Raw genomic sequence first — 13,751 nt, 5'->3', positions numbered from 1 at the left:
GGTTGGATTTCAAGTGACATTGACAGTGCAAAGGTCAAATGACCTCTCAGTCTTATAATAGAGAGATCTGCACCTGTAGTGTTGTTGGGCATGCAAGAACGAGAATTTGGCTTTTATTTTTGTTTTGTTTTACGGCACACCAACACAGATTATGTCATATGGCACCGAAACATGAATTTCAAAGCTGATTTAGGTTTATTTTCTCTTGTCTCCCATATATCTTTAACATGGAGAAGCATAAAATATTTTCAATCGGTATGTTTTGTAAGTGCTGACAAACAAGTGCATGTCTAACACAGTGACCTTTTTTGAATGTGCCAGGATTCTATACAAAAAAACTTAAATATATTCTCTCAGGAAATGGCTAACTCTAACCTCACAAATCATTCCTTTCAGCTACAGAAGAAAACTATCAGTAGACTGTACTTAATCATATTATCCCCCCCCCCCTCATAGATCACAAGTCAAAATACAAGAACTGATATATACCCAGGCCAGCCTGCACATTTGTGTGCAGTCTGATCAAAATCTATAAATTTTTGGCGGACCTACCTAAAATTGATAATGGACTATTCCACAATTAAAATTGGACAAGTCCATTCAGAAAATTCAGGGTCAGCAACTAGGATAAGTTGTATATATACAAATCTATCAATATGGGTCTTTCTCCATCAATGAAATGCAAAATGTTTAAGTAAACACCCCCACTGTTTTATTGAATCATGTCATATTAAAAGTAAAACTTAAAATAAACATAAAACATAAAATCAAATCGATTTTGAACTCGTAAAAAACACAGTCTTGACCTAATCTGTTAAAATGCTAAAATGTTAACTTATTGTATAAGTCACTGGACTGATTTTTTTTGTAATAAATGAAGTAACCTTTATCCGATTATCTACCGTTAATTGACCAATGATAAAGAGTCTAGTTGTCAAAATTCTTTACTTTACTAACAATTCATATAGTCTATAACATAACATCTTCACACATTATCTAGTTTGTGCCCGAGGATTTATTGCAAAATGGTAATTTATACGGCCATAATCACACATACATGTAGACTATATCAAAACCAAGAAAGACTGCTTCGAAAAAACATATCCACATAAAAATATTAGGACAAAGATAAGAGAATTGAGCCGCGTCATGACAAAACCAACATAGTGGGTTTGCGACCAGCATGGATCCAGACCAGCCTGCGCATCTGCGCAGTCTGATCAGGATCCATGTTGTTCGCTTACAAACCCTATTACAAGTAGAGAAACTGATAGCGAACAGCATGGATCCTGATCAGACTGCGCGGATGAGCAGGCTGGTCTGGATCCATGCTGGTCGCAAACCCATTATGTTGGTTTTGTCATGGCGTGGCTATTAAATTTCATGCATCTATCTAAAATCATCTTTTTGCACTTTTTTTTACCATTATTACAACACAATTGCCACAACATTCAAGAGTAAAGAAAACCATAGAGCACAACAGAAAAAGCAGATTCACCAACATTGCAACAATTTCTATAATTTCAAATTTTTTGTTTGTTTAAATTCATATACATCATAAATTTAATTTTTATATAAACAAGAGGGCAATGATGGCCCTAAATCGCTCAACTGAGTGACAGTCGAGCTAATAAATGATAAATAAATGATAAATCTGTTATAATTTTATTTTATAAATATATTACTTATGATAGTTATCCCACTGTCACCTTAGTGCAGTAATGGGTTAACTCCTTAAGTTATATTCTTTAATAGGAGTTAACCTGTTACTGCACTAAGGTGTATATTATATTAAGTCATGTATCATAAATCAGAATGTAAATATATGTGTACACAAAATACAAACTATACATATATGTCATATACTTTCAATAGTCATAAAAATATACGCATGTTTATCACATCAACCGCGGCGCAGGAGTGTAATTAAGCTATTTAATAAAACACTAATTACACTAGTGTAATAACACTTTGACGTGACGTCATTTGCGCTATATAGAAACATAGCGTTAAAGCGCGCTAATGTTAGCGTTACACTATAGGCGCGTCATTGAAAAATTACTCATTTTAACAGTTTACTGTTCCTATCTTTAATATGTGATAAATAGAATATTATATTCGTTTAATTTATTGAACTCGTTGAATAAAACAATATTATGCTCGCCCGAGGCTCGCATAATATGATTTTATTCAACTCGTTCAATAAATTTAGTATTAAACTACACTCATTCAATATCCTCTATATATAACATGCAAAAATAGTCACATATAATGCATGTACATTAAAGTTTCAAATATAAATAATACAATGTATATACTGTGAATTCTCTTAATTTCATGGGCATGAAATTTCATGGTTTTGTCTTAAAGAACATTTTCATGGGTTCTTAAATTCATGGACTGTGTATTTTTTCCAATAGGTAAAATGTACACCATGACAGGCAAAATAATCTTACAGCAGATGAAATGAAATTTCTTTTGATCTTAAATTTGTGGATTGACCTAATCCACAAAAATCACGAAAAATTAGTTCCCCACAAATAATAATGATTTTGCAGTAGTAATGAACATAGTCATAATTATGTGATGTTGAAGATGGGAGACACTGGTAAGGAATGATTTTATAAAGTTTAAAAAAAATCCCTGAATAATCAATATGTAATTTATTAAAGATTAAAAATGATAGGTGAAAAATAAAAATAGTACATAAGACACTGATACTCCATAGTTTTTCACTGTTTCTTTAACCAATGGACAGACAGCATAACAAACAAAAAAGGGCAAAACTATATCCCCATCTCCACCCCAAAACAAATAAAGGCATAAATTCTTAGTTTAGAGGGGAGATGTTTGTTTGTTTATTTTAATATGTTGTCTTACCTACAGTGTTAAGGTCATACGGGTCTTTCCAGCTTAGCTTTACTGGTGAAGGAAGACCTCAGGTGTCGCTTTGTGAATTACTCCAAGCATAAGCCGGCTCTCAAGGAGAACCATCTTAACAAGCTGGATACTTCTTCAAAGTCCCACAGTATTGGTAATGTCATTATCCAGCTTTACTGGCGGAGGAAGACCTCATGTGCCCCTTCGTGTATTTCAAGCATGACAAGTCACCATAGTAGAACCACCAACCTTCTGTTAGCTAGCTTGATAGCTTCCTCACATGAAAGGATTCAATGTCCCAGTTAGGATTTGAACCCACAGCCGTGATGGGCAAGTGATTTTAAGTCAACTAACTTAACAACTCTGCCACAGACACCCCTCAAAGGGGTGATAATCATTAAAATATAGATGCCAGATTGATGTACCTTGTAATATAATTATGATGTAGAAAATTATAATGGTCAAATATTCAAACTTGGGAGAAAATTTTGTCAGTTTCAAATTGATACAAGTAAAAAGTATTTGACTATGCATCGACTTAAAGAAAAATCTGCCAGCATGTGAACACTAGAACAGCTCTAAATATACAACGTAGTGTCTAACTTACAATAGCTGACAAAATTCTCGTCCATTTAATAAATATTTAACACTGGAAGACATAGGGGATTATGGTAAACAGGGGATTGATTTAACAATATGACTCTTTCTTTATCTTACCCCTCTATGCTTCTTTTTCTTGGACTTCTTCTTGTGTTTCTTTGAGGACTTCTCATCTTTGTCTTCAGCTAACATCAAAGAGAAAAACAAATAAAACAATTCTATTCTGAACTATAAAAATTCTAACAGAGTCTGAGTTAGGAAAAAAGTACACTTTCCTTTTTAAAGAGACGCACTTTAATTATCAAGATAAATATGATGTCAATAGATCAAACAATGTTCAGTCAAATTATTTACTACTGGATGATGTTAAAAACTTTAATAGGTTTCCAGTTAATTTCAATTTTTTAAGCATGTTTAAATGGAAAGACACAATCACCAAATTGATTATCAGCTGCTAGTATGTCATTCAATTCAATTCAATTCCAATTAGTCATTTCTATATATAGATATTGACTGTATATTTCTATAAATAGATTTTGACTGTATATTTCTATAAATAGATTTTGACTGTATATTTCTAATAGATAGATTTTGACTTTATATTTCTATAAATAGATTTTGACTGTATATTTCTATAGATAGATTTTGACTGTATATTTCTATAAATAGAATTTGGCTGTATATTCTACTGGCTATACAGGTCAAGAGTGTCTATAAATTAATTTCTATCAATAGATTTTGACTGTATATTTCTATAAATAGATTTCAAATGTATATTTCTATAAATAGATTTGGACTGTATATTTCTATAAATAGATTTTGGTGGCTATACAGCTCAACAGTGTATATAAATTCATTTCTATAAATAAGATTTTGACTGTATATTTCTATAAATAGATTTCAAATGTATATTTCTATAAATAGATTTTGACTGTATCCATGTATTTTGACATATAAATATATTACCTGGTGATGGGGAATGATAGCTTGGTGACCTTGACCTTGACTTCCTCCTCTTTTTGGATTTATGGCGAGATGATGATTCCTCTTCTGAGTAATCTCCCTGTAATAACATTTAACATACTACGATTTATGCTAAAATAAATCAACTGTTCAACTGTTCAAGATAGCTTTACCTGTCTTATTCAAAGTAACATGTTTTTTTGTTGTGTTTTTGTTTTTTTTGGTTGGATTTTACATCACACCAACAAAGTAAATGTTATATGACATATGACTTTCCAGCCTTACTAGTGGAGGAAGATCTCAGGTGCTCTTTTGTGAAATATTTCAGGCACAAACAGGCACCAGAGTAGAACCACCGCCAAAGTAACATTTAACATGTTACAATTTTCTCTATAAAATTAAATAAACCTTTTCATTGCCTTCAAGATGGGTATACCAAGTGATATTTTTTTTGTAAATTTAAAGTTCAAAAAAATAATTCTTGAAATATTAGTCATATATGTTGTATATGATGATTAGAGACATACATTTAAAGTAAATCTCTTAAGTACTTAAAAATATACAGTAAACTCAACGTATAAAAATACAGCTTATATCTATATACCGCTTATATTGATGCTCTTGCCGCCATTCCGAACCTCGGTTATCAATTTGGTTGCCTCTCAGATATAACAATATCCAAATATAAAGATATAAATGTAGAGTCCCTGAATACCCTTATATGCTGAGTTAACTGTATTGTAAAATACTAAAAGAATTTACGGCGCAGATGCCTATGCCAGAGTGAGTCAGATAGCTCGCCATACATATTGTAACGTCAACCTAAAAAACCGACACTTACTGAACGTGACCTTGATCTGGATCTTCTGCTTTTGTGTTTCTTTGATTTTCTCTTTTTTGGGTGCCTGTGCATGCACGCTTCCTCTACAGCCACTAGGAACTCCTTAAACAATCTAATACGTTCTGCCTCCAGCGTGATTGCCTCAAATGCTGCCTCATTCTCGAACCTTGTTCTAATCTGTAAAAAAATAAACAGCTCAGTTTTTGTACTCTCTTCGTTTCACAGACAAAAAAGGAGGTATTTAAATGTGTCAAGTTATGATAATAATAATATAGTAAATGTTAAGGTTTTTGCTCCTATTTGCTACAAAAAAAACCCCCATAGATTATTCAGCCATAATTTATTAATGTATTTGTCATCAACATTTGATATGAATAAAAATGTTACATTTCAAATTCAGTTTATAGAAATAAAAAAAAAACAACACTTAAAAACTGAATGTGTAAGGTCCTGAAAAAAACCCAGAAAGTATACTTTCAAAATTTCTAAACAACATGTAATGGATAATGCAAATTGACTCATTTAATATTAAATACATGTACTTGTATTTGCAAAAGCATCATTATCATTATTTATTCTATATTTATTGGCTTTAAAATATCACATAGCCACTGTAATTGTCATATCCCTACATTTTAGCGTAATAATCATGGAGGAAGACCTAAGTTTAACCTCTATACAATGATTTCAGACAGGAACAAACAGTACCTCACATGATTTATTGACTACATATATATAGCCTTACATGACACCAGAAGCTACAATCCCTAATGTCACATGGCACATAACAGCACACTGAAAACTAGAAATGTGTCATCATGCCACGGATGCCCCCGCATGCAGCCAAAATTTCAGATGTTATAATATTTAGTTCCAAATTTGTTTGCACAAATTATTGTTTTCATTTTAAGTTCAAAGCCCTTAAAACTTTTCAACGTTTACACAAACCATTTTCATACAATGTTCAAGGCACTGAAATTATTCAGTCTTAACCTTTTGAAAATAGCATATTTCATATTTGTAGCCAAAATAATGGCTACATACATTTCCACGAAAGTATGAGTGCTGAAACTGAAAGTTCAAATTTTTTCCAATATTCAAGAAAGATAAGTTTGTCCAAAATCATTGAACCATGACCAAATTCAAACTTAAACTGCTTATTCCTAAGATGTATCTATATTATTTTCAAAGTGAAAGGGACATAACTCTGCCAAAAATCATCGAACCATGACCAAATTCAAACTTGACCTGCCCATTCCTTTGACATATCCATATGTCAAATTTGAGTTGAATATGTAACACTGTTGGGTAGATAATGAACAGAAACTGTAAATTTCATATTATTTTCAAAGTGGAAGGGGCATTACTCTGCCAAAAATCATTGAACCATGACCAAATTCGAACTTGGCCTGGCATTCCAAAAACATATCCATATGTGAAATTTGAGTTGAATGTGTTGTACTGTTGGGGAGATAATAAACAGAAACTGAAAATTTCATATTATTTTCAAAGTAAAAGGAGCATAACTCTGCCAAAAATCATCGAACCATGACCAAATTCAAACTTGACCTGTATTTTCTCATGACATATCCATATGTCAAATTTGATTTGAATGTGTTGTACCGTTGGGGAGATAATGAACGGAAACTGAAATTTCATATTATTTTCAAAGTAAAAGGGGCATAACTCTGCCAAAAATCATCGAACCATGACCAAATTCGAACTTGACCTGTATTTTCTCATGACATATCCATATGTCAAATTTGAGTTGAATGTGTTGTACCGTTGGGGAGATAATGAACGGAAACTGAAAATTTCATATTATTTTCAAAGTAAAAGGGGCATAACTCTGCCAAAAATCATCGAACCATGACCAAATTCGAACTTGACCTGTATTTTCTCATGACATATCCATATGTCAAATTTGATTTGAATGTGTTGTACCGTTGGGGAGAAAATAAACGGAAACTGAAAATTTCATATTATTTTCAAAGTAAAAGGGGCATAACTCTGCCAAAAATCATTGAACCATGACCAAATTCAAACTTGACCTGTATTTTCTCATGACATATCCATATGCCAAATTTGAGTTGAATATGTGCAACCGTTACTAAGATAATGAACGGAAACTGATGATGACGGAATGACAGAATGACGGAATGACGGAATGACGGAAGGACGGAAGGACGGAAGGACGGAACAGGGTAACACTATATGCCCCGGCCATTACATGGCGGGGGCATAAAAAACAGAACTAGTAAGCTTATTAAGCCTTGTAGTGATTCCTAGATGACTCTAAGTCTTATCTAGAGCACTGTATCATATACTTACATCTTCCCATTTATTATCTTGTTCTATGGCTGGAGTTGCCTCCTGTAACATGTTCTTAAAAGCTGTCTCTAATTTCCTCAACTGAAATCAGCATAAAAACAAGGTTTCATACCTAACAATATATTGTTTTGTTTGTTTGTTTGGTTTAGTTCGGTTTGGTTTTACAGCGCACCAACTTAGTTTATGTCATATGGTGCTGAAAGAGGAAAGTTGATTTTGACTTATCTAAGTTGTTACAAACTTAAAGCAACACCATGGTCAAAAACCTCCTTATGTGCTAGAACTCGAAGATGCACAGACTCCAATAATTCGAAACTATCTAGTCACCTCTTGCGATCAAGCAGGGATAAATAGTGGCAGCAGTTCTGATGTCTCAATCCTTTGAGACCATCCCTCAGCCACAAGGGGTTTGTAATGACATATGTATGTATCATACAAAAGATAATTATCAAACTGCACACTTTTAGTATAGCAGATAAAATAAAAAAATATCTTATGTTTCTTTATTAATTTACTACTGTTTATAGACGTGTCACTGGTGAAAAACTTCTTCTAAGGGTGAAATGAGCCGCGTCACGACAAAACCAACATAGTGCGTTTGCGACCAGCATGGATCCAGACCAGTCTGTGCATCCGCGCATTCTGATCAGGATCCATGCTGTGCATTATCAGTTTCTCTACTTGTAATAGGGTTGGTAAGCGAAAAGCATTGATCCTGATCAGACTGCACTGATGCGCAGGCTGGTCTGGATCCATGCTGGTCGCAAACACACTATGTTGGTTTTGTCGTGAGGCGGCTCAAATGCTTTTCTCATACTTTTACCTAACTTATGATGTATTAACAATTTGAATGACTGCACTTTATATATAGAGGTAGAAAAGCTGTTCAAAATATCATTATAGGCCAGTTCAATCATTTTCAGGCATTCAAAAGCAAAGGTCAATAATGTAGCAATAATTGTGCTGATAAGAAACCAGATTAACCATTCTTAGATATTTCAGATATTAGTGAGAGTCTGTCCACAAACCTTCAAAAGCTACCTGTTAAACTATCACACCTTAGCAGGGTTCCATACCACAGCAATGAAGCCCTTATGATTCAAATTAAACCTTTACCACACTAAGTATCTTAATTGACCTTGTCCACCTGTCAAACTGGACTTAACCATTCATCGTTTTTAGGAAAAATTTTCAAAATATGTACTGACTGAATAGCAAACAGTGCAGACCATGATTAGATGGCATGGATGTGTCTGCTGATCTGGGTCTGCACTGGTTGCACGGGTAGACGCAGATGGCGCAAGCAGACCAAGGATTTAATTACTACAACTATCGGATATATCTAATAAATTCAAACCTTTCTGGCCTCTTCTTTTAATCTTTCTTTTTCCCTGGCTTCAGCTTTTTCAATTAACTGAAAAACAAAATAACAAGAGTTATCTGTAAGACAGCAAGCTTCATTATTCTGCGCTTCATAGAAAAAAGGGACATAACTCTGTTTAAACGTAACTCATAGTTATGGGACATGTGCCTATCACGTTAAATAATCAAAGAGAAGTATGTTAAGTGTCAACCCATTCCATAGCGTATTTTTTGAGATACCAACTTATACAGAAACACAGCTAAAGTGTGATGCCTATGCCAAGGTGGTGTACAGTAGCTTTCCTAATTCTTTGAATAGTCAAGCTAAAAATGTCTAACAACTCTCCTTAATAGTTGAATTCATAAGATAAAACGTGCAGCAAGAATAATACTTGATAAAGATTTTGATGCGCCTACTGATGAGTTATTTTCTGAATTGAACTGGATGAAATTCTCTGATAGAGTGAATTATAAAAAGGCCATTTTAGTATACAAGTCCCTAAACAATCTTCTCCCTGATTATATGCAAAATCTTTTTACAAATACAGAAAATAAATCATTAAGATCATATGAACAAAAACTTCTTTTAGTCCCCAAACCAAGAATTGAATTCTGCAGAAAATCCCTATCATATTCAGGCTCAAAATTTTGGAACTCCCTCCCTTTAAACATAAGAAATTCTTCCAACTTACAAACATTCAAAACAAATTATCTTAAATGGTGGTTCTCTGGTGGGCACCAAATAATCTAGCTATGTTTTAATATCACATATATACATGTATGTCTCATAAAATGTACAATTTCATACTTTCAAATGTTTGTATTCATTTTCTTATTGCATTTTTCAATTACTCAACTTTTCTTTGTTGTATAACTTGTATACATTTAGTTTTCTTTCTTTGTTTATATAAGTCTTTGTTTGTAACTGTATATATGTACATTTTTGATAGAGGCTCATAGGGAAGACTGGGCTTGCCTAACTATGTTGCCTCTTTAAATAAAGTCTTTATTATTATTATTATTATTATTATAATATATGAGCTGTTCTATTCTAAAAATTACATATTATACTTTCATTTTATCTACCTATGCATGTTCTGTTGTTGTTGTTTTCTATTTCAGAAGGCCACATTGGAAATAAGATATATATGATTGCTATTGTATGTTCTTAATGTGTAGCCTTCTTTAAAAAAAGATATTATTATTATTATTATAATATGCATTTAGCAGGATATTTCAAATACATTTTAAAGGAAACTGTTAAACATAGTATTAAATCATTTAAGAAAACACGGCAATGTATTTTTTTATCATCTAGAAAAATTGAATAAACTTGTTTATAATTCCGGGTCAATGGTACTCACACTGTTATATGTCAGTTTAATGTTGCCTGTATCTAGAGTGTTGGCCCTCTTGTCATCGGAGATCATGTTTGAAAACTCTTCAAATGTTGTGTTCACTTCTATCATAAACCCTCTATCCTGTTAAATTAAAGTGTATAAAGCTATATGAGCTGCGTCACGACAAAACCAACATTCGCTATCAGTTTCTCCACTTGTAATAGGGTTTGTAAGTGAACAGTATGGATCCTGATCAGACAGCGGGGATGCGCAGGCTGGTCTTGATCCATGCTGGTCGCAAACCCATTATGTTTGGTTTTGTCGTGACACAGCTCATATATCTGATGTTAAAATTATTGTTTGGATTTCAAAACAGGATACTTCCAAAATGATTGTATGAAATAACAAGAGCGATCAGTAATCACATGTGTCGCCTCATGATGGCCAATTTCATGTTGGGACAAATTTTGTGACAGACGGACAGACAGACGGACAGTGCACAACTAGACTAGGTTCTGATCATTCCTGTAAAGTTTGGATAAAATTGCACCAGTAGTTTATGAGGAGTAGTCCGGACAAGCTTTTGCGTATCTGGCAACACACAGAAAAAAACACCTTTTTATCAAAGGGCCATAACTCGGCCAAAAATCATTCAACCAGAAAACCCGTGCAATATGCGCAAGGACTTGAGCTACAGATCAATCCTGTAAAGTTTCATTGAAATTGCATTAGTGGTATAAGAGAAGTAGTCCGGACAAACTTTAAAAATAAAAATTATTAAAGGGCCATAACTCTGACAAAAATCATTGAACCGGAAAATGCTGACAATATGCACAACTAGACTTGGTACTGATCATTCCTGTAAAGTTTGGATGAAATTGCACCAGTAGTTTATGAGGAGTAGTCCGGACAAGCTTTTGTGTATCTGGCAACACACAGAAAAAAACACCTTTTTATCAAAGGGCCATAACTCGGCCAAAAATCATTCAACCGGAAAACCCGTGCAATATGCGCAAGGACTTGAGCTACAGATCAATCCTGTAAAGTTTCATTGAAATTGCATTAGTGGTATAAGAGAAGTAGTCCGGACAAACTTTAAAATTAAAAATTATTAAAGGGCCATAACTCTGACAAAAATCATTGAACCGGAAAATGCTGACAATATGCACAACTAGACTTGGTACTGATCATTCCTGTAAAGTTTGGATGAAATCGCACCAGTACTTTATGAGGAGTAGTCCGGACAAGTTTTGTGACGGACGGACAGACAGACAGACGGACAGACAGACGACGGAGAAGTGATCCCTATATGTCGCCACTACTCCGAAGAGGCGACACAAAAATGGCAATAAACTGCCTTAAAGCGAGTGGCGCATGCACAAAGATATTGCTTAACAGATAAAACCCTACTTAAAATAGCAAAATTTTGTTCCAGAACATTTTATTCTGTTTACGTACATTCTTCATGTTTATTAAATAATAGAGACATTCTGTGTTACGACTTTTTCGGAAATCAACCATATAATAATGGAACCAATATAACTTTACTGTTGGTAAGTTTAATATAAATATTTCATAAGATATAGATTAATACCCTTTAAAGATTTATGTATACTATGCTCAAATTTGATACTCGAAAATACTGATAATTGCTACATAGTGTTTTTGTAAATATAAAATAAACATGTTTTGACTTGAAACAAAGTAGATATGTTAAGTTTTAAACCCTACACACTATAGGTGGAACTATTTCTGAAGTTCAATCATCATATTTGAGCCGCGTCACGTCAAAACCAACATAGTGTGTTTGCGACCAGCATTGATCGAGGCTGTTCACTTACAAACCCTATTTTATGTAGAGAAACTTATAGCGAACAGCATGGATCCTGATCAGACTGTGCGGATGCGCAGGCTGGTCTGGATCAATGCCATGCTGGTGGCAAAATGCACTATGTTGGTTTTATCATGGCAAGGCTCAATTATATACGTAAGGCCAATCAGAAATAAATTGACAAATGAAAACAATGAGTTAAAGTATCTTACCCTCAATATTTCTTTGACAATCTTTTTCTCATCATGAAACCTTGCCTTCAAATCTTCAACATAAAACTTGAACAAGTCCAAAGGAGTAGATCCTGTAAGGAATAAAATGAAACAATAAAATGTCACAGCAACTCTGTAATAAGAATATATATCATTGAATGTCAGTGTTTTAATTATTGATTGATCAATTTTAGAGAAAAAAAACCCAAATTTTATGTCTTTTTTTGTTTTGTTGGGTTTCATGTCGTATTGACATAGTAGAGGCTATATGGCGGCTTCTAAACTATAATGGTGATGGAAGACCTCCGATGACCCTCTGTGCATTATTTCTGGCATTGTGGCACCCAGGTAGAACCACAAACCACTCGGCAATAGATACCCCTTATCAACAAACACGACAGCGATTATTTCTCAAGATCTGTTTTTACTATGTACTATAAATTTCATAACATCTCTCTAACTGTGCAAATATCAACCTTTAAATATAATAACTTGCCTCTCAACTCTGGTGCTTTCAACTTTTTTAAAACATTTAATATTATTCTCAAAAAACTGGAAAATTGTTCATCTCAACAAAAAATTCTTAAGAAACTGTCAAATCTAAATACTTAAACATACAGTATTGTACATAAAATATTATAATGATTTTCATTAAGAAACAAACCTGGCTGTCCAAGCATGTGCTGAAAACGTATATCACTGCTTATTATGTGAAACAAGTCCATCCAGAGGGACATGGAATTAAGACGTCCTTGTTCGTGTAACTCGTCAAGGAGAACAAGAAAACCTTCACGATTTTTACGCTGTTGTCGTTTAAGTCTCCGTCGTTCGCGTTCTTTCTCGTCGTCATTCTCCTGTTCGAGCATTCTGATGTGGTCCTCGAAACATACCAAGGCATCTTCTTTGTCCATGTCTGAAATATGACATCATAAGAATGTTTAATAACATTAAAAAGTTTTAAATGTCGATTCTGCATATAATTTTGTTTGTTTGTTTGTTTTGGGTTTTACGTCACATCAACACAGTAAAGGTCATATCGCTACGTTCCAGCTTTACTGCTGAAGGAAGACCTCAGGTGCACTTCCGTGCATTATTTCAGGCACAAACAGGCACCTGAGTAGAACCACGGACGTTCCGTAATCTGCACATTATATCAACTGTTAATCAGAATGCAACTGTCATGAAATACACTTGACACAAATACACATTTTCATAAAAGTAAAAATTTACATTAAAATCCCTCAATTTATGATGAAGAAATGGCCAGTACTCATTTTTTCAGATATTTTTTTTATCTTCATTTGATCTCTGCATATGCATTGACCTTGGCCACTCAGACTTTGCACAATATATCTTGATTTTGAGCACAACATTGCCTCACAATGATGAAC

At 33.7% G+C, this 13,751-nt stretch overlaps 1 protein-coding gene across 1 annotated transcript in view; it reads right to left on the bottom strand.

Moving 5' to 3' along the window:
- Positions 1–13,751, bottom strand: part of LOC132751979 (pre-mRNA-processing factor 40 homolog A-like) — a 35,140-nt gene that overhangs the window by 4,985 nt on the left and 16,404 nt on the right. The window contains exons 11-18 of the mRNA XM_060742212.1: positions 13,025–13,273; positions 12,361–12,452; positions 10,342–10,458; positions 8,973–9,029; positions 7,616–7,696; positions 5,285–5,461; positions 4,447–4,543; positions 3,598–3,665 (exon numbers count right to left, since the gene is read on the bottom strand). Coding sequence (XP_060598195.1) covers positions 3,598–3,665; positions 4,447–4,543; positions 5,285–5,461; positions 7,616–7,696; positions 8,973–9,029; positions 10,342–10,458; positions 12,361–12,452; positions 13,025–13,273 — 938 coding nt within the window. The remainder of the gene's footprint in view (positions 1–3,597; positions 3,666–4,446; positions 4,544–5,284; positions 5,462–7,615; positions 7,697–8,972; positions 9,030–10,341; positions 10,459–12,360; positions 12,453–13,024; positions 13,274–13,751) is intronic.

The sequence above is a fragment of the Ruditapes philippinarum genome, unplaced genomic scaffold, assembly GCF_026571515.1.
Source record: "Ruditapes philippinarum isolate M1 unplaced genomic scaffold, ASM2657151v2 ctg1029_1_1_1_1, whole genome shotgun sequence".
NCBI lineage: Eukaryota > Metazoa > Mollusca > Bivalvia > Venerida > Veneridae > Ruditapes > Ruditapes philippinarum.
Note: the sequence above shows the minus strand (reverse complement) of the source record. Positions and strands in the feature narration are given on the sequence as shown.